The 20,834-nt window shown below is 41.1% G+C and overlaps 1 protein-coding gene across 4 annotated transcripts in view; it reads left to right on the top strand.

The window, feature by feature from the left end:
• The window catches only part of LOC106578950 (cGMP-dependent protein kinase 1), a 236,517-nt gene that overhangs the window by 20,152 nt on the left and 195,531 nt on the right, over nucleotides 1-20,834 (top strand). For all 4 annotated transcript variants that reach the window (XM_045702415.2, XM_045702414.2, XM_045702412.2 and 1 more), the window contains exon 2: nucleotides 3,694-3,860. In XM_045702415.2, coding sequence (XP_045558371.1) covers nucleotides 3,694-3,860 — 167 coding nt within the window. The remainder of the gene's footprint in view (nucleotides 1-3,693; nucleotides 3,861-20,834) is intronic.

Below are 20,834 nucleotides of genomic sequence, written 5' to 3'. Positions count from 1 at the left end.
GTAAGTGCTGTTATTGTGAAGTTGAAACGTCTAGGAGCAACAACAACTCAGCCGTGACATGGTAGGCCACACAAGCTCACAGAATGGGACCGCCGAGTGCTGAAGCGCGTAAAAATCATCTGTCCTCGGTTGCAACACTCACTACCGAGTTCCAAACTGTCTCAGGAAGCAACGTCAGCAAAATGACTGTTTGTCGGGAGCTTCATGAAGTGGGTATCTATGGCCGAGCAGCGCAAAGCTCGCCACCATTGGACTCACCGCCATTGGACACTGGAGCAGTGGAAATGCGTTCTCTGGAGTGATGAATCACGCTTCACCATCTGGCAGTCTGACGGACGAATCTGAGTTTGGTGGATGCCAGGAGAACGCTACCTGCCCCAATGCATAGTGCAAACGGTAAAGTTTGGTGGAGGAGGAATAATGGTCTGCGGCTGTTTTTTCATGATTCGGGCTTGGCCCCTTAGTTCCAGTGAAGGGAAATATTAACGCTACAGCATACAATGACATTCTAGACGATTCTGTGCTTCCAACTTTGTGGCAACAATTTGGAGAAGGCCCTTTCCTGTTTCAGCATGACAATGCCTCCGTACATAAAGCAAGGTCCATACAGAAATGGTTTGTCGATCGGTGTGGAAGAACTTGACTGGCCTGGACAGAGCCCTGACCTCAACCCAATCAAACACCTTTGGGATGAATTAGAACGCCGACTGTGACCCAGGCCTAATTGCCCAACATCAGTGCCTGACCTCACTAATGCGCTTGTGGCTGAATTGAAGCAAGTCCCCGCAGCAATGTTCCAACATCCATTGGAAAGCCTTCCCAGAAGAGTGGAGGCTGTTATAGCAGCAAACAAGGGACCAACTCCATATTAATGCCCATGATTTTGGAATGAGATGTTCGACGAGCAGGTGTCCACATACTTTTGTTAAATGCTACAGGCTGTCAAGAATGGCAAAACATGTATTATGCATATTGTTCTCTAAAATCTAAATTAAAGAATGATTAATATGTAATTATACATGGAGTGATAACACTGCTGAAAGAAAAAGTGAGAAAATAAGAAAAAATGTAAATGTTATACCAGAATTTTGCTACACTGTAATGGGCACGACTGGAGTGCCAGCTAAATCTAATCACAGCAGATGAGTGTTGAAGTGTTTCATACTGGGTACATTACTATATTTTAATCCACAACTGAATAGTTTTGCTGTTTAGTCAACTGAAAATAAGCTTGCATTATAATTTTGTCTTGATGGAACTTGTGACCTTCAGTTAAATCACAGAGAGAAGTTATTTAGATACTTTTTAATGTTCTAATATTGAAATACAGTTATTGAAATCCCTTGAAATTGCAGTGTATAGAACAGAACGGTTTCTCAGAAGAACACAGTGTTAGGGGTCCCCACGCAAAAAGAGATGATAAGCTATTCATGCTGATTTATTTCTTCACAAAAAGGCAGAACATTTGATTTTGTCATTGTCTGCAATGCCCTATCTGATTTAATTTGAAATTCACTCATTACTCAAGGAGCCCATCTGTGTCTGCTCTTCCTTGTTGCTTTACTGAAACTCTTCACTTCTGCCAAGCCTCTGGATAAGGCTGTGACAGTTACACAGCTGTAGTCACTGCTAAGCACACATGTTGCCAGGCAGCACTGTAATACACAAGTGACAATGAACTGGTCATCAAAGTGAGATTGCTTTTTACCAATCACACATGTCCCACTGTCCCAGAATCACATTTTGCTCTCTATTCAATCTTTAATCAGAATGGGTTTTTGATAAGGAGAGCTTCAGAATTCATTTAGCACTCCTACGCGTCTCTGCACAAACACAAGCAGTATGGACAGACACTGCAAACAGTTGATTACTGTGCTGTTGTCTGTAAGGAGGGCAGTAGTACTGGGGGAAATGGGCAGGTTTATTATGTACAGGTCCCAAAGAAGATCTCTTGCCTCTTTCTCTACAACCTCAGGCTCCTTTCCCCAAGGTTACTGTGATGGTTTAGAGCCAGATGTTTCAGGTAGAGAGCTAGGCAGATGTTGGTATCCACCACCACCATCCCCCCCACCCCTGCTTCCAGCTGAAATCTATGCATTCTACAATACATCTGATCGCCTGTTCCAAAACAGAAAAAAGAGACTAGGTAAAGGCAAATAATATACTTTGAAATACTGTGGTCTATTGCAAAACTGTCTTGAAAGCTAGCATTTCCAAATAAATATTTTATCTGATTTGTGGAGAAGTCGTGAAGAAAAAGGGAAAAAAAGCTGAGCGACAACTCTAAGTACCCATCAAATTAAAACTAATTAAAGTTGCAGCGCCCTGAATGACCCATCTGACAGTGTCTCACTGTGTGTTTTTGGGGCTTCAGGGAAAACAAAGCTATCAGAAGTGGAATATGAATTCAGAACTGGCTTTATTACATCATTGTGAGCACAGGGTTATCTTGACTCCAAGGACATTAACACACAATACCAGTGTTTAAGTAGTGCCGGCAGAACAGAACTAATGCTTTGTGTCTGAGAGTCATCTCTCAGTTCTCCATACCTCCGAAGGGCAGCAGCACCAATCTACCAGCTCAGCTAGGATTTGCTGGAACAGATCTCCCATCGTGAAACATCCTCCCCCATAGGATTGCAAAGAGAGGGAATATTACTGAAAACTTTTGGTATTCTATCACAAGACATCTAGTGGCCCTTTTGGGTACTTCAGATTATCACAGGTGTCTGTAATTATCTCTGGCCCTAATGCAAAATATATGAAATAATTAAATAAGATGATTTTCAAATAAAAAATAGAATGACATGTTTTGGTGTCCAAACTTGTGGCAGTTGTGAAAAGTTGGAAGAGTTGCAGAGTTAATAAAAAAATAATAACATTGTTGATTAGATGCTTTTTTCATTAGTTTGGCTATTTTCTCTTGAACCATATGGCCTATCCACTGGAAACTCATGGACAATATGGACACAGATAAAAATAATATATATACTATATATCAATACATTAAAAAAAAAAGGTTTTCAAGTCTAAATTACTAAAGTTACGATAGATTGCTATAGATTTTCTCTTAATTACCTAAATTACTGTAGATTCCGTTAACCCTACTACCACATGAGACAACATAATAATAATATGAATTCCCAAAGAATAAGTCCATATGATTTTTAAAGTGCCCACACTCTCAATTATGGTATAGTGAAGCCAGAGTCCTTCTGAAGCTGGTCTTTTAAAGCAAATTATTGGATGAGGTACTTGTGGGTAGTCATTCATAGCAAGGCGTCTGAGGTAAAATGCAGGGTAGTAAAATGCCTTATCTTCCCTCCAGCCTATACAAGAGCGCTGGTGTAGAGATACGATCTGATTCTATTCACATGCCCTAAGGCGGGGAGATGCAGTATGGTGATTTCTGGCTCAAATTACTGGTTATGGGGCACTTCTCTCCAATATGGGCCTTCAAGTGCATGTCATTTCTAAACTGTTGACTGGATGCTCACAAATAGCTGTATTTATAGAGGAAAGTGAGGTCTTTCTTTGTGAAAGTAGTCTGTCAAAACATAACAGACGTTGAGCCACATTGCAGATTCTTATTCACATCAACTGTTTCATTTGCAAATTATTCCCAATTTAGTGACTTTTTCTGCACTTTAGCTTCAGGAACAGAACATTACTTTCTTTTCATTCAATTCACAGGTCCAAGGGCTTAATCAAGGAGGCCATTCTTGACAACGACTTCATGAAGAACCTTGAGCTTTCTCAGATCCAAGAGATCGTTGACTGCATGTACCCAGTTGAATATGCCACAGACAGCTGCATCATCAAAGAAGGGGATGTGGGCTCACTGGTGTATGTGATGGAAGGTAAGCATTGTGCAAAAAGTTAACATCCTATGTTGAAGAAAACTTCCCTTTGCCTTTTTGAACTTTCCAGTTCTAAAAAGTTCTTAGAGGAACCCCTCTGAAAAGGACATTGAGGAACACATTTGTAAAGGTTCAAACTAGAAACTTTTTGTGATGGGAGTGGTTCAATTTTAAACCTTTTTAATAATATATTGTAGAGGTGGCAGCATATCAGATTGGAGGTGTGGCTTATTGGAGGCTTGGCTTTCATATAGTTATTTCTGGCCACCTGTTACAGTAAATGTCATTCCTGTTCATCATGTTAAGTTTGTACACTGAAAATTGACTAGCAATGGGTCCTTGAGGAACTCCAGGGGTTCCTTAAGGATCTCCAGGGTTTCTCGAGTCACCACTAAGAGTGTACTGTATCTATTGTGGGACTTTCATGGTTAAGACCTTCTGTTCACATCCCTGTTATTCATCACCAGTTTAGTTAAGGACAGATCTGGAGACAATGACCTACAGTTTAGATGCATTTCCAGGAAAGTGAATGAACTGCAGGGCTGTAATTCACCAGTTTGTCCCCCTGTGAGAAATCAGCCATTAATGAAGGAATGGGGTGAATCCATCAAGGCCAGAGGGGATAACGTAGCTAGCATTAGCCATGATTCATGTCAACTGTTCCTTTCAGGTTTGTTGCGACACAGTTTCGTAACCACTGAAATGTCATGTTTTCTTATGAGCCAGAGCAAAACATTTATAATGGAGTGGGATTTGTGAGGTGTGCACTTCACTGCGTTGTATGGGTTTTGACTGAAAGCTATTCTGAACATGAGCACTGCACGAGACAAGAAGTTGCCAGATCCCTCCCGCTAACTGGGTAACTTTTGCAGTTTTTTTGTTGTCTGAATGAGGGAAATGCTGTAGATTAAGATGACTCGAGGTAGTTTGAAATATGAGATGTTGAGGATTATAAATACAGCTTTAAATTTTATACAAGCAAGCCAAACACCCATGAGTCCAAATGTGCTCTTCACATTTCCATATCATAAAACTCATGTCATATAAAGTGTCAACGCTTATGATCATTATGTTTATGTACAGCTGAAAGATGACAGGGCGTCATACCCTGGGTTGTTCTGAACAGAATGAGCCTATGTTTGTCTACTGTGAATAAAATAATTGTGTGATGGCAGGGATGCAGGGTTGTGTTCCAAACAAAACAACTACAAGTGTGCTTGCTGTAGTTCCTCAACGGCACAATTAGGAGAGCTCAAAAAAGCACCTCATAGTTGAAGACTTTGGAGAAGTGTGTGGCATCTTGGAGATACCAGTTAGTCCTCTCACTCAAACCCTTGTAAATGTTTTGTCTTATGTTGTACCTACCCCATGTCATGACTGACCACGAGAATCCAAATAGGTCAGATCAGGTTTGCAATGACTAACTTCAATCAGACCCCTTTTCACTCGTAGAGGGGGGAGGATAGAACTAGTGGGGATTAACAACTCATGTCCTGTTGTAAATCGATGGAGAAGATCCAGGCCTGTGCTCTCCAAATTCACCAAAGGAATGTGTTTTGTCTCAACAGACTTTTTCCCACTGAAACTCTTAACACGTTCAAAAGCGAATACTGGAACAATATTTCTAATGTAGAACGTGGGGAATGGTTAGAGGCGATCTATAGAACACTAATGTCATTTTGTTTGTTATTTTGTGATGTCACTAAAAATGTTATAAAGGAAATACTGTAACTTGGAAAGTATACCCACTACATGGATGAAGTTTCCATACTATGGGTTGTGCATGTATTATGGAAAAGGATGAAAGTGTTTTTGTTAAGAGAGGTGTCATGTCTTTGGGCACCATTAAACTGAAGACAAATTTATCAAATAACTCCCTGTAATTATTATTACCCGATTAAACTGATTAATCGTTTAACTGTAATTAACTAGGAGATCGGGGCATCAAGGAAAATATTCAGATTACAAAGTTATAATTTTCCTAATATAACTTTCCTATATTATAACATTATATATTATATTATAGTATCTGACTGATTATCTTCTGGTTTAAATGGTGTATTTTACCTTGTCCAGTCTCATTCCAAACGTCGTAAATTGTTGTATCTGCACGAACCCAGTCTTCACTAAGTCATCCATACATCAACTGTCTTAAAATAATTTATTTACTAAACAATGTAATTCACAGAAAGCATACAAACAGTAGTTATCGTTAAAAAAAATTGGTAGAGTAATGTGTCCTAGTGGGCTAAACCGGCATGGCGGCTTGTTAAACAAAGGGTGATACAGGGCAGCTGAGAAGGCACAACAGAGTTGATAAATATTAACAATTGATATGCTAATCCTTTGCACATGAACGCTCACTCATTTGGGAACAATTGCAATCAATATATATTTACGTCGTCGGGATCCTTGTTGGAGAGTTTTTGTCCTGTTGGAGAGTTTTTGTCCGCGTTCTCTCTCTCTCTCTCTCTCTCTCTCTCTCTCTCTCTCTCTCTCTCTCTCTCTCTCTCTCTCTCTCTCTCTCTCTCTCTCTCTCTCGGTTAGAATGGATCTTTCAGAGCGACATTCGTTCATGTCGTTATAGAATGGATGTTTCGTCGGTCTTCGCGTTCAATGATATCGAATTTCTAGCTGCAGACTATTAATTAATATCAAAGACTTGTTATTATTCTGTCGGTATCGATAGTCTAAAAGTTTAACAAAGTATGGTTAAACTTCAGTAGAGGGATGCATGGTCAAACCTATTGGCCAACTCGTAATGGAGTGGAGGCCTGGTCTGAAGAAAGAAATTCTAGGTGGGGGTTTTATACTGAACATAGAACAAGCTGTCACATGACGCCTTGTCCTGTCTGTGTCCCTGGGGGCGTGCCGATGACTGAGTTAAGCTTTATACAGAAATACAATTCTATCACGTTAACATCAGTACATAGCCTCTCAACATATTCCAAATAGCTTTAATCTTATTAAATCATTGTATACAGCCATTTAGATGTAAGTCTCATAGCTGAGGCTATTATATAAACATTATTATGGTAATATGACAATGTTGTCTCTAATGAGTATCACAAAATTGTACCAAGCGGACCAGTTCGTAGCTGGATTCTTCACTGATCTTTTATACCTTCTCCAGAACATAAATGTCATTCGGTTCCCCAATTCTGTGAGTTGGAAGAATTCCTTTGTCTCTCTATGAAACCCCTCTGTCTCAAAACTGGGCCATGAGGCAGGACATTCTCCTTTGGAATTTTACGACCCCTCTCACCACAGCAGTGTCAGAAGTATAGAGGTCGGGGGATGGTGCATAGAAAAGGCCTGGTGCAGAGGGAGGGGGTTCAACTGTGTTCTCTGTACCCAGAGAGAGGGCAACGTCATGACAGAGGGATATGTTTTGAGAAGCTATAAGAGATCATTATTTTCCATAACTTTGCACTGTGAGTAATCACCTCCCCGGAGTGAGGTCGGAACTGCCGGAACTGCCCCTTTCAAGCAAAAGGTATAAACGATGCGTTAAGAAAAAACCCAAAGCAGACCAGAAAAGTGTGAAACTGCAGCTGCGCCTTTAAATGGTTTGAACTTTGAATCTCAACATGAGTTGGAGACGATAAACTCACATCCCGGACAATCACTGGTACGATGAATAACAGTCTTTAGATGAATGTTAAAGTCAATTCACATTTACCAGGAATATTCTTATCATATTACTAATGTAGCCAGAACATTTTCAGATTTTGTTATCAACAAATGCTGCGAAAAGTACAGTAAATGTAAAATGCACATAAAATCAACAGTGTGATGTTTGGATTCAGTCTTAAGCCAGGTGAACTGTTGTGTACTCACCTTTGGTCTAATCATTTCCCCATTATATCCAAGCTGTTCCCTTTCAATTGCTACCATGGTTATGCACATGATTTTCATATTTCTACTGTAATAAACATTTAAATTTAGCCCTGTCCATAGAGGCCAATTCCCACAACTGTAAAGGGTTAAGGAGCCATAACCAGTATGTGGTCATTTTTGTTCCAAATTGCTTTTGTCCCAATATTAAATGGTTCAGTCGTTACATACCATTATGGGGAACTTTACTGAAAGATCCTGTTCTCAGAGGAACTGGGTGATTTTTTTTGGCACAGACATTGCTGTTGAAAAGAATACTTAAAAAGCCTGTTTACACCAGTTTCTTCTTCCCAGCTCCTTTTCGTTTCTTTGTTTCCTATCTTGATACCACAAGGAGCACTCTGATAACATGCTTTATGTACTTGACAGAAATGACAGAGAAAATCCTTCTCCAAGTCTACTGAATGCTGAGTGGTTCTTAGTCCCTCTGTTATTCTGTATAGTATGCTTACTTAGTTTATTTCTTTTTCTTATTTCTTGTTTTTTTCTAGTTATACATTGTTATTGATTATTGCATTGTTGGGTTTTGAGTTTGCAAGAAAGGCATTTCACTGCACTTGTGCATGTGACATTAAAACTTGAAACTGGTCTTGAGGAAGATGCGCAAGCTGATTTCAGAGAGCCTATCTTGGCTTAAGCTGTCATTGTGCCACACTCTGCCATTGATTACGAGTAAGCAAGACAAATACCCTAATCTGAGCACAGGCGCCCACTATGGCCGAGCAGAGTTGAGCGGGGAGGGAAGCTGCCTTGATGCGGTTCAAAATGTCCCCGTCCATGGAGCCATGAGGGACCAGTGGATTTGCTAATGAAAGGAAATTGATTCTTAGAGAAGTTATTCTCCCGTCTGATGGGATTCACCTTGAATGTGCTCCTCAGCGCTACTATACCTCCAATATCACATCATTGTCTCTCCTCCCAAGCCTGGTTCTCGACGAGGCTAACACAATGGTAACGTCTGAGGAAAAGTTATCAGAAAAAAAGTGAATTTCTTGTGAAATGAAAATTATAAAAACTAATTTGAGGAATAATGAATTTATTTGGGGGTCCATTGTAGGTCATTGACTTCTTTAGAGTGTATGGACAAACACCATGAAGTAGACTTCCCTTTGAGCTACTTTCTCCAAGCACACCCAGCTGTGCTGTATTTATTTGTACACTTGAGGTGAACTATATTAATCCACAGGCAGAGCTTTTCCAGTTTGAACATTTTTACTTTTTTAGCAGCAGGGTGTCTTGCTCAGTGCGGCGTTGACTACGGGCACCAGACACAAATGGGTCAGCTAAAATAAACAGAGCTTTTCAATTAGCAACAGATTCATAGCCTAACTGAGCCTTGTGGGCAAGGAAACAGACCACAGTATCTGTCTGTCCTCCGGCAGTTCCAAATTTGATTTGTCTGACTGCTTCTGTTCCTCCATTAAAATAACAGATAATAATAATGAATTCAACTTTTATAGCGCTTTTCATTACAAAGTGCTTTAAGTGCTTAAAAAACATGCAATTTTGAAAAACCTAAACATATAGAAGATCATGGCAGGCGCGGTAGTTCATTAATGCTTTGAACAGTCAGCGTCAGGAGGAAGGCTAGAGTAGAGGCAGTTCGGAGATGAAATGGAGGGGGGTCACATCCAGGGGGTTTCAGACTGGTCCAGAGCCGACAACACTAGAAATTTGTTGGTCTCATTGAGATGTGTATAATGTCAAAACCCTAATTTGCTTTTGATAATTTATTAAAGGTGCACTATGCAGAAATCGCTCCTCCATTTCATGTTTGTTAAAATTCTAATAGTTTGCCTAATTTCAGTTTGTGACAAAACAAGCAAGTATAGTGTAGACTAGAGGTCGACTGATTATGATTTTTCAACGCTGATACCGATACCGATTATTGGAGGACCAAAAACCCCGATACCGATTAATCGGCCGTATTTAAAAAATGTTTTATTTGTAATAATGACAATTACAACAATACTGAATGAACACTTATTTTAACTTAATATAATACATCAATAAAATCAATTTAGCCTCAAATAAATAATGAAACATGTTCAATTTGGTTTAAATAATGCAAAAACAAAGTGTTGGAGAAGAAAGTAAAAGTGCATTATGTGCCATGTAAGAAAGCTAACGTTTAAGTTCCTTGCTCAGAACATAAGAACATATGAAAGCTGGTGGTTCCTTTTAACATGAGTCTTCAATATTCCCAGGTAAGAAGTTTTAGGTTGTAGTTATTATAGGAATTATAGGACTATTTCTCTCTATACGATTTGTATTTCATATACCTTTGACAATTGGATGTTCTTATAGGCACTTCAGTATTGCCAGTGTAACAGTATAGCTTCCGTCCCTCTCCTCGCTCCTACCTGGGCTCAAACCAGGAACACATCGACAACAGCCACCCTCGAAGCAGCGTTACCCATGTAGCGCAAGGGAAACAACTACTCCAAGTCTCAGAGCGAGTGACGTTTGAAACGCTATTAGCGCGCACCCGCTAACTAGCTAGCCATTTCACATCGGTTACACCAGGCTAATCTTGGGAGTTGACAGGCTTGAAGTCATAAACAGCGCATTGCGCTGCATTGCGAAGAGCTGCTGGCAAAACGCAGTAAAGTGCTGTTTTGAATTAATGCTTATGAGCCTGCTGCTGCCTACCATCGCTCAGTCAGACTGCTCTATCAAATCATAGACTTAATTATAACATAATAACACACAGAAACACGAGCCTTAGGTCATTAATATGGTCGAATCTGGAAACTATCACGTTTATTCTTTCAGTAAAATACGGAACCGTTCTGTATTTTATCTAACGGGTGGCATCCATAAGTCTAAATATTCCTGTTACATTGCACAACCTTCAATGTTATGTCATAATTACGTACAATTCTGGCAAATTAGTTCGCAACGAGCCAGGCGGCCCAAACTGTTGCATATACCCTGATTCTGCGTGCAATGAACGAAAGAGAAGTGACACAATTTCACCTGGTTAATATTGCCTGCTAACCTGGATTTCTTTTAGCTAAATATGCAGGTTTAAAAATATATACTTCTGTGTATTGATTTTAAGAAAGGCATTGATGTTTATGGTTAGGTACAGTCGTGCAACGATTGTGCTTTTTTTTCGCAAATGCGCTTTTGTTAAATCATCCCCCGTTTGGCGAAGTTGGCTGTCTTTGTTAGGAAGAAATAGTATTCACACAGTTCGCAACGAGCCAGGTGGCCCAAACTGCTGCATATACACTGACTCTGTTGCAGAGGTGACACATTTTCCCAAGTTAAAAGAAATTCATGTTAGCAGGCAATATTAACTAAATATGCAGGTTTAAAAATATATACTTGTGTATTGATTTTAAGAAAGACATTGATGTTTATGGTTAGGTACAAGTTGGAGCAACCTTTTTTGCGAATGCGCACCGCATCGATTATATGCAACGCAGGACAGGCTAGATAAACTAGTAATATCATCAACCATGTGTAGTTAACTAGTGATTATGGTTGATTGATTGTTTTTTATAAGATAAGTTTAATGCTAGCTAGCAACTTACCTTGGCTTCTTACTGCATTCGCGTAACAGGCAGGCTCCTCGTGGAGTGCAATGTAAAGCAGGTGGTTAGAGTGTTGGACTAGTTAACCGTAAGGTTGCAAGATTGAATCCCCAAGCTGACAAGGTAAAAATCTGTCGTTCTGCCCCTAAACAAGGCAGTTAACCCACCGTTCCTAGGCCGTCATTGAAAATAAGAATGTGTTCTTAACTGACTTTCCTAGTTAAAAAATATTTATATAAAAAAAATACAATAAAAAAAATAAAAAAATCGGCAAATCGGTGGCCAAAAATACCGATTACCGATTGTTATGAAAACTTGAAATTGTCCCTAATTAATCGGCCATTCCGATTAATCGGTCGACCTCTAGTGTAGACAATCATTTTCCCCCTCTAAACCGCTGTGAAATATATTTTCCATAACCAAAAATATAGTATTTTCAGCTTTTTGAAGCTGATATACAAAACCGAACGTAAAAGACAAAAAAACTAAACTTAAAAACGAGAAGCATAGAAATAGTGCTCCTAGAACAGATCTACCACTTCTTAGACTTTGTTTCAACGAGAATCACAGATCTATAACTCGCATTTCTATGTGAATTTGATCGGGTAGCCGAAAAGTTACATATTGCTGCTTTAAACTCATTAATGAGGTTCATGTTGTATAGATCATGTGGGATTGAATGGTTTCCCTGAATACTAAATCTATCACGTAGATCCTTGATTAATGATGTATTTACCATGAACACACGACAACTCTAACATGCGTCTCTATACGCTGTGGATAGATCTTTCTAGACATGAAAAGGATCAAGGTTTAGCAGACAGGGCCTCTCTATTAGACTCTATGGAACAGAGAAGAATAATTAGTCTCACTGCAGCTGTCAATTAATAATGGCCTTGTAACTATTGCTGGACGTTAATTGGAAGAAATATCCTGGCTAATGCGCCTGCTCTCCCGAGAACAGCTATCTAGCGTTGGACACAAATAAATGACAAGGAAGTAGAAACCCATTGATATTCTAACACAGCACAGCTAGCTAATGAAGTGTTCGCCTCACTGAGGAACGAAATGGAAATAGAGAACATTTTTGTGCGTGAGTGTTTGACACTTTGGGTTTTTCTGTGCCCCAGACAGGAATAAACATCCTCAGCCTTTTCCCAGTCTTTTTTTATTGGCCTGTTAAACCCACAGATGGACTCCAAATATAATGTGAGATATAAACAGGAAGAGGAAATGACCCGAAAGAGATTCTGATGATGACAAGGCGCTATACTTGGGTGATTTTTAAATAGGATACCACCGTGAAAAACTCATCATTTCTGTTTTCGGAATGGGCACAGAATGTAGTGGATATTTGCTCTCTCAGCCAACAAGTTACACTTTACAGTCATAAACTAAATGCAGCCAAGCTGTCTCAACATGGATTTGGTTGCATAGCAACGTGCTGGATCCTCATCCTTTGGCAATGTTGTTTATTAACATCAACATTAATATGCAAAAGCCCAGCTGAACCGAGACCTGGAGTTTTATGCTACAGTATATCCAATGGACTGAGAGGGTTTGGAGTAAACAATATAGGCTAAAGTAATGGATGAATATACTGTATGTAAATTATTTGCTATAAGAGAAGTCAAGTCATAGCCTACTTGGACAGCAGCCAGGTGATGTCATTTTCTATACAGAGGAAAACACACACCTGAATTTGTCAGGTGCGATGCACTTCTGCTCCAATGCAAATTATTGATTAAAAGTTACAACCAACAACGTTTTGGCAGCTAGCTGATAAAGATACACTGCGTGAGAAATTAAGAGTTTATTTCCAAAACGCTATTTTTCATTAGAAAATGATTGCTTGTGGAAAAATTAATGTGCGTGTAAAATATGACTGTTTTCAGATTTTAATTAATAGATTTTAGATGTGTATGATTATTATTTATTTTTTAGCAAAACGCTATATAACCTTTGTTTAGCTGGAATGGAAGCTATATTTGACTGTGATATGTGGTTGTCTCTCCTCGCAATCTTAAGATGAATGCACTTATTGTAAGTCGCTCTGGATAAGAGCATCTGCTAAATGACAAAGTCAAGATCTCATATTACTGTATTGAATGATTATTATTATTTTTTAATATTCATGTAAAAAATGTATAATTTATACACTGAGTGTACAAAACATTAAGGTCACCTGCTCTTTCCATTACATAGACTGACCAGGTGAATCCAGGTGAACGCTATGATCCCTGTTAAATCCACTTCAATCAGTGTAGATGAAGGAGAGGAGACGGGTTAAAGAAGGATTTTTAAGCCTTGAGACAGATTGTGTATGTGTGCCATTCAGATGGTAAATGTGCAAGACAAAGATTTAAGTGCCTTTGAACAGGGTATGGTAGATGCCAGGCGCACCGGATTGTGTCAAAATCTGCAACGCTGCTGGGTTTTTCCTGCACAGTAGTTTCCCATGTATATCAAGAATGGTACATCCCCCAAAGGACATCCAGCAAACTTGGGAAAGGGAAAAGGAGAAGTCAGTTGTACAACTGAATGCATTCAACTGAAATGTGTCTTCCGCATTTAACCCAACCCCTCTGAATCAGAGAGGTACGGGGGGCAGTTGTTGTTGGGGGTTAACTGTCTTGACACAACTGTGGAAAGCGTGGAGTCAACATGGGCTAGCATCTCTGTGGAATGCTTTTCACACCTTGTCGGGTCCACAAATTTAGGCAGGGGTGCAACTCAATATTAGGAAGGTGTACACTCGCCTGAGTAGCCTCCTTTCACTGCCAAAAATACAATTAAACCATCTAGTGTTCAGCGAAGTTACAACACAATGTCAAATACAGGTAGCCTAGTCAAATAATGAACATCCAATCACATTAATCGTTACTCTCTCGCGGGAATTCCGCTGTCTGTTTGTAGCCGAACGTAGCTGTTGCTCATGTTGGTATCTGTACTGATGGCGCAAAAGCCATGACAGGGTTGACATACTGTAGTGGAGTGGTAACGCGTGTGCAAGCAGTTGCTCCCGACGCCATTTGGGTACACTGCAGCATCCACCGAGAGGCTCTTGCTGCCAAGGGAATGCCTGACAGCTTGAAAGACGTTTTGGACACTACAGTGAAAATGGTTCACTTTGTTAAAGCAAGGTCCCTGAACACTCATGTATTTTCTGCACTATGCAATGATATGGGCAGCGACCATGTAACGCTTTTACAACATACAGAAGTGCGTTGGTTATCAAGAGGCAAAGTATTGACACATTTTTTTAATTGAGAGAAGAGCTTAAAGTTTTCTTTACTGACCATAATTTTCACTTGTCTGACTGTTTGCATGATGACGAGTTTCTCACACGACTGGCCTGTCTGGGTGATGTTTTTTCTCAGCTGAATGATCTGCATCTAGGATTACAGGGATTCTCCGCAACTATATTCAATGCGTGGGACAAAATTGAGGCTATGATTAAGAAGTTGGAGCTCATCTCTGTCTGCATTAACAAGGACAACACACAGGTCTTTCCAACATTGTACGATTTTTGTGTGCAAATGAACTCAAGCTTATGTACAATGTCAAATGTTATATAGCGAAGCACCTGAGTGAGTTGGGTGCGCAATTCGCAGGTACATTCCAGAAATGGATGACACAAACAACTGGATTTGTTATCCCTTTCATGCCCTGCCTCCAGTCCACTTACCGATATTTGAACAAGAGAGCCTCATCAAAATTGCAACAAGCGGTTCTGTGAAAATTGAATTTAATCAGAAGCCACTGACAGATTTCTGGATTGGGCTGCGCTCAAAGTTTCCTGCCTTGACAAACCGCGCTGTTAAGACACTGATGCTCGGCCCTCACTGTCATGAAAACTAAATACAGGCACAGAATATGTGTGGAAAATGATTTAAGACTGAGACTCTCTCCAATACAACCCAACATTGCAGAGTTATGTGCATCCTTTCAAGCACACCCTTCTCATTAACCTGTGGTGAGTTATTCACAATTTTCGATGAACAAATAAGGTTTTATATGTTTGATGGTTAAATAAAGAGAAAAAATATTGATTAGTATTATATTATATTTTGTGCCCTGGTCCTATAAGATCTCTTTAGATCCTTTGTCACTTCTCACGAGCCAGGTTGTGACAAAAACTCACACTCATTCTTATGTAATAAATGTATTGTGTAGTGTGTGTGTGTGGTAGGCTTACAATGATGGTAAAAAAACATATTTGAGAGTGCGCTGACCCTGGTGCTAGAGGGGGTACGCAGATGGAGGTTGAATGTTTGAAAGGGTACAGGACTATAAAAAGTTTGGGAACCACTGGTCTACACGCTTTCAGCATCGTTCACACCCTCTTAAGTCTTAGCCACACCCATCTCTTTAAGGATTCACATGTGAGGCCGTGTACTAAACAACCAAAGGTTTCAAGACTAAAGACTGGTTTATACTACGTCTATCGACAGTTGCCGCAGAGACATCATGAACATTGTATTGTCGTCCGACATCAAACTTGTCATTGTCGTTATGAAAAAGTATGAACACACAAACTACAGGCTGCATAGCATCAGCAACCTGGTGGTCCAAAATAGCATAACTAGTGCATTTTAACACCAATAAACTCACCGGGTTTTTAAAATGAATTTAGTATATGTCAATCTAGCAAACCAGGCAACTAAAAGCAATTTTCTCAACAATGTTTTGGTTTGTTTCTAGTTTGTTAGCTAGCTAATGTTATCTTAGCTGGCTAGCCAGTTCAGATAATGACAACATCTTTACCTTAGCTCATTTGTCTTAATTATTACAGGAAAATAAACTCGGAACAAGATCATTATTTACAAGTTAATGGCGAGCCAATTACAGAAAATAGCTTACAGTTGTGGGTGTGATGAAAATAAAGCAGGGTGTTCTACCGGAGAATTTTAAAACTCGGACACTGTCTCGTTGGCCTAACATTATATCCTAATTTGACTTTGGTGCAGGTCATGTTCTTCAAATTACCGTCTCTGGTAAACACATACTATATCAAATAAAATGTAAGTTTATTTGTCACATGCATAGGGTACAGAAGGTGCAGTTAAATGGTTACTTGCATAGTGAAGTCTTTTGTTTAGACATGTAGCCAGCTAGCTAGCTAAACAATGAACCATAATCCCGACTCATAACGTTACTACCCTGCATAAATCTGCAGGAAGCTAAGCAACCAAGTTCAATGTTAGCTAGCAAGCTAACATTAGGCCATAACTAACGATGCAATTGGCTCTAAGATATGAATAATATTACTACACAGATCATACACGTAGTGTTAGCTAGAGAGCCAGCCAGCTAACGTTAGCTACCTAGCTAACTCTATGCTTTAACTTAAAATGAAAATTACTTTTTGAATAATGTCGTGGATGAATCAGAATTAGTTGGGTAACATAGATAATTAAGATGTTTTATTAGTATAATATGCTTATGTGAGATACTTGTCATTAGAAAGTGTCCTTTGGACTCCGGTATGTTTCAGTTGCACGTTTCCCTTAACTTGGGCTCAGTCACTTGGGGCCCAGAGAGGGGAGAGGTCAGACTTGTCTTTTGTATGTGAATGTGTCTTTACCTATTCTTAAACCATGTGAAGGGATGGCGTGATTAATGGGGAACCAATTATTTGTCTCCACAATGTCTGTGCGCAGGTCACTCCCCTCTCAGTGAGCTTGTCCAGGAGTGGGAACAAGAGGTGTTTTACTGAGGATGGGCCACTATGAGATAGCACTGACAAAGGAGATTTATGGTGTATTTTGATAAGAACGCCAAAAAAGCATTCCAGAGGACATGAGCTAATGGTTTTGTTCTATACTGTACCAGGGAGGGACGGTTCTAGGGAGACCAGACACCGGTCTATATAATGAACCCTGTTGACATAGCAGTTACTGTCTGCTGTGTTTTATGGATATCTGTCATACAAAACTTAACCTTTGTGAACTGTTACTAAGATCTGTGGTTTGTCAATGTACGTTGAAGGGGGTGTATCTTTGCTATAAAATATCTCTGTAGCCATTGTGTAATCACCTTCCTGGTTCATTCGAGAGAGTGCATTATTGAAGGTCAAAGAGGCTTTTGCAAAAGTATCTTAAGTATTAAAGATGTAGTTAACTCGGACTGGTGTGTTTAACTCTCCTCATTTGGTAATGCAGAAATTAGCCACCACACTAAATTAGAAACGTATATAATATCTGAAAATGTAGCTAGCTAGACACTCTTACCCGTATACATGGATGGACGCTTCTCCTTCTCTGTCACAGATGCCATGGTTGCCCTTAGTTTGAAGATGTAATCCAGAAACAGGTATTTTATACAACAACAGCCTTATGTTTGTTCTCTTTTCGACTCTCTCTGAATATTTGCAATCAAACGCCAGAATTTTCTCCATCTCCTTAGCCATCATACTCTAATTCCACCGGGCATTCCACTGATTTTAAAACTCGGTCCTCCAGAAAGTCGAGATCAGCACTTTTGTAGTTCTACTACGTGATCTCTTTCCAAAAAGCTACGATAGAAAGGATTACTTACACATACTGACCAGCTCATGTTATAGACAGAAGGGTGCTACATGGCAGACCAATCTGAACTCATCTCTCGGCATGTCCAACCCAGCCATTATATTATCTCAGCCAATCATGTCTAGCGGGAAGGTTCCTGACTTTTTCCGTGGCTAAACCAATGAGACTCGTAATTTAACAATTTTATTTGCATTTACATATGGCATCCACATTTGTTAAGGCACATGAAAGTTCACACGTTCCAGAAGGCATTTCTGCCCAAAAACGCATTTTGAAAAAAAAAAATGTTCAAGTCACAAAAAAAACATTATTATTTGTCTCTGCAATGAAACCATCAAGTGATAGATTTGAAACAAATACATGTCTGTCATTGAACAACCCCATGCCATGATTAGATAGTGAAAAACCACAGCAGTCTGTTTCATAATTTCTTGAAACAATAAAAGCTAATTTACCAACATTTCTGGATAGCGTTTTGGAATGAAACTCTTCAACTGCAGTTTGTCAGCTTGTCAACTGACAAAAGCAGCTTGCTACCCTTCATTAATAATTGGCATTGGAGCAGACGTGTGAGACTGTTGCAATGCAATGTAAGCCGGAGAGAAATATATTTTGTCACTCTACCCCTTCACTAGCTTACACTCCACTCTACCTTTCACTACCTTAGCCTCTACTCTACCCCTTCACTAGCTTACCCTCCACTCTACCCTTCACTACCTTAGCCTCTACTCTACACCTTCACTACCTTAGCCTCTACTCTACCCCTCCACTCTACCCCTTCGCTACCTTACCCTCCACTCTACCCTCCACCCCTTCACTACCTTATTCTCCACACTACCCTTCATTACCTTACCCTCCACTCTACCCCTTCACTACCTTACCCTGCACTCTACACTCCACTCTACCCCTTCGCTACCTTACCCTGCACTCTACCCTCCACTCTACCCCTTCGCTACCTTACCCTCCACTCTACCCTCTTCTCTACCCCTTCACTAGCTTACCCTCCACTCTACCCTTCACTACCTTAGCCTCTACTCTACACCTTCACTACCTTAGCCTCTACTCTACACCTTCGCTACCTTACCCTCCACTCTACCCCTTCACTACCTTACCCTCCACTCTACCCCTCCACTCTACCCCTTCGCTACCTTACCCTCCACTCTACCCTCCACCCCTTCACTACCTTATTCTCCACTCTACCCTTCATTACCTTACCCTCCACTCTACCCCTTCACTACCTTACCCTCCACTCTACACCTTCACTACCTTAGCCTCCACTCCACCCCTTCGCTACCTTACCCTCCACTCTACCCCTTCACTACCTTACCCTCCACTCTACCCCTCCACTCTACCCCTTCACTACCTTACCCTCCACTCTACCCTCCACCCCTTCACTACCTTATTCTCCACTCTACCCTTCATTACCTTACATTCCACTCTACCCTCCACTCTACCCCTTCACTACCTTAGCCTCCACTCTACCCCTTCACTACCTTACCCTCCACTCTACCCCTTCACTACCTTACCCTCCACTCTACCCCTTCACTACCTTAGCATCCACTCTACCCCTTCATTATCTTACCCTCCACTCTACCCCTTCACTACCTTACCCTCCACTCTACACCTTCACTACCTTAGCCTCCACTCCACCCCTTCGCTACCTTACCCTCCACTCTACCCCTTCACTACCTTAGCATCCACTCTACCCCTTCATTATCTTACCCTCCACTCTACCCTCCACTCGACCCCTTCACTACCTTACCCTCCACTCTACACCTTCACTACCTTAGCTTCCACTCTACCCCTTCACTACCTTAGCCTCCACTCTACCCCTTCGCTACCTTAGCCTCCACTCTACCCCTTCGCTACCTTAGCCTCCACTCTACCCCTTCGCTACCTTAGCCTCCACTCTACCCCTTCGCTACCTTAGCCTCCACTCTACCCCTTCGCTACCTTAGCCTCCACTCTACCCCTTCGCTACCTTACCCTCCACTCTACCCCTTCGCTACCTTACCCTCCACTCTACCCCTTCGCTACCTTAGCCTCCACTCTACCCCTTCGCTACCTTACCCTCCACTCTACCCCTTCGCTACCTTAGCCTCCACTCTACCCCTTCGCTACCTTAGCCTCCACTCTACCCCTTCGCTACCTTAGCCTCCACTCTACCCCTTCGCTACCTTACCCTCCACTCTACCCTTCATTACCTTACCCTCCACTCTACCCTCCACTCTACCCCTTCACTACCTTACCCTCCACTCTACACCTTCACTACCTTAGCCTACTCCACCCCTTCGCTACCTTACCCTCCACTCTACCCCTTCACTACCTTACCCTCCACTCTACCCCTTCGCTACCTTAGCCTCCACTCTACCCCTTCGCTACCTTAGCCTCCACTCTACCCCTTCGCTACCTTACCCTCCACCCCTTCGCTAGCTTATTCTCCACTCTACCCTTCATTACCTTACCCTCCACTCTACCCTCCACTCTACCCCTTCACTACCTTACCCTCCATTCTAAACCCTTCACTACCTTAGCCTCCACTCCACCCCTTCGCTACCTTACCCTCCACTCTACACCTTCACTACCTTAGCCTCCACTCCACCCCTTCGCTACCTTACCCTCCACTCTACCCCTTCACTACCTTACCCTCCACTCTACCCCTCCACTCTACCCCTTCACTACCTTACCCTCCACTCTACCCTCCACCCCTTCACTACCTTATTCTCCACTCTACCCTTCATTACCTTACCTTCCACTCTACCCTCCACTCTACCCATTCACTACCTTAGCCTCCACTCTACCCCTTCACTACCTTACCCTCCACTCTACCCCTTCACTACCTTAGCATCCACTCTACCCCTTCATTATCTTACCCTCCACTCTACCCTCCACTCTACCCCTTCACTACCTTACCCTCCACTCTACACCTTCACTACCTTAGCTTCCACTCTACCCCTTCACTACCTTAGCCTCCACTCTACCCCTTCGCTACCTTACCCTCCACT

The sequence above is a fragment of the Salmo salar genome, chromosome 19 (assembly GCF_965601325.2).
Source record: "Salmo salar chromosome 19, fSalSal1, whole genome shotgun sequence".
Lineage (NCBI taxonomy): Eukaryota > Metazoa > Chordata > Actinopteri > Salmoniformes > Salmonidae > Salmo > Salmo salar.
This window is presented reverse-complemented; position numbering and strand designations above follow the sequence as displayed.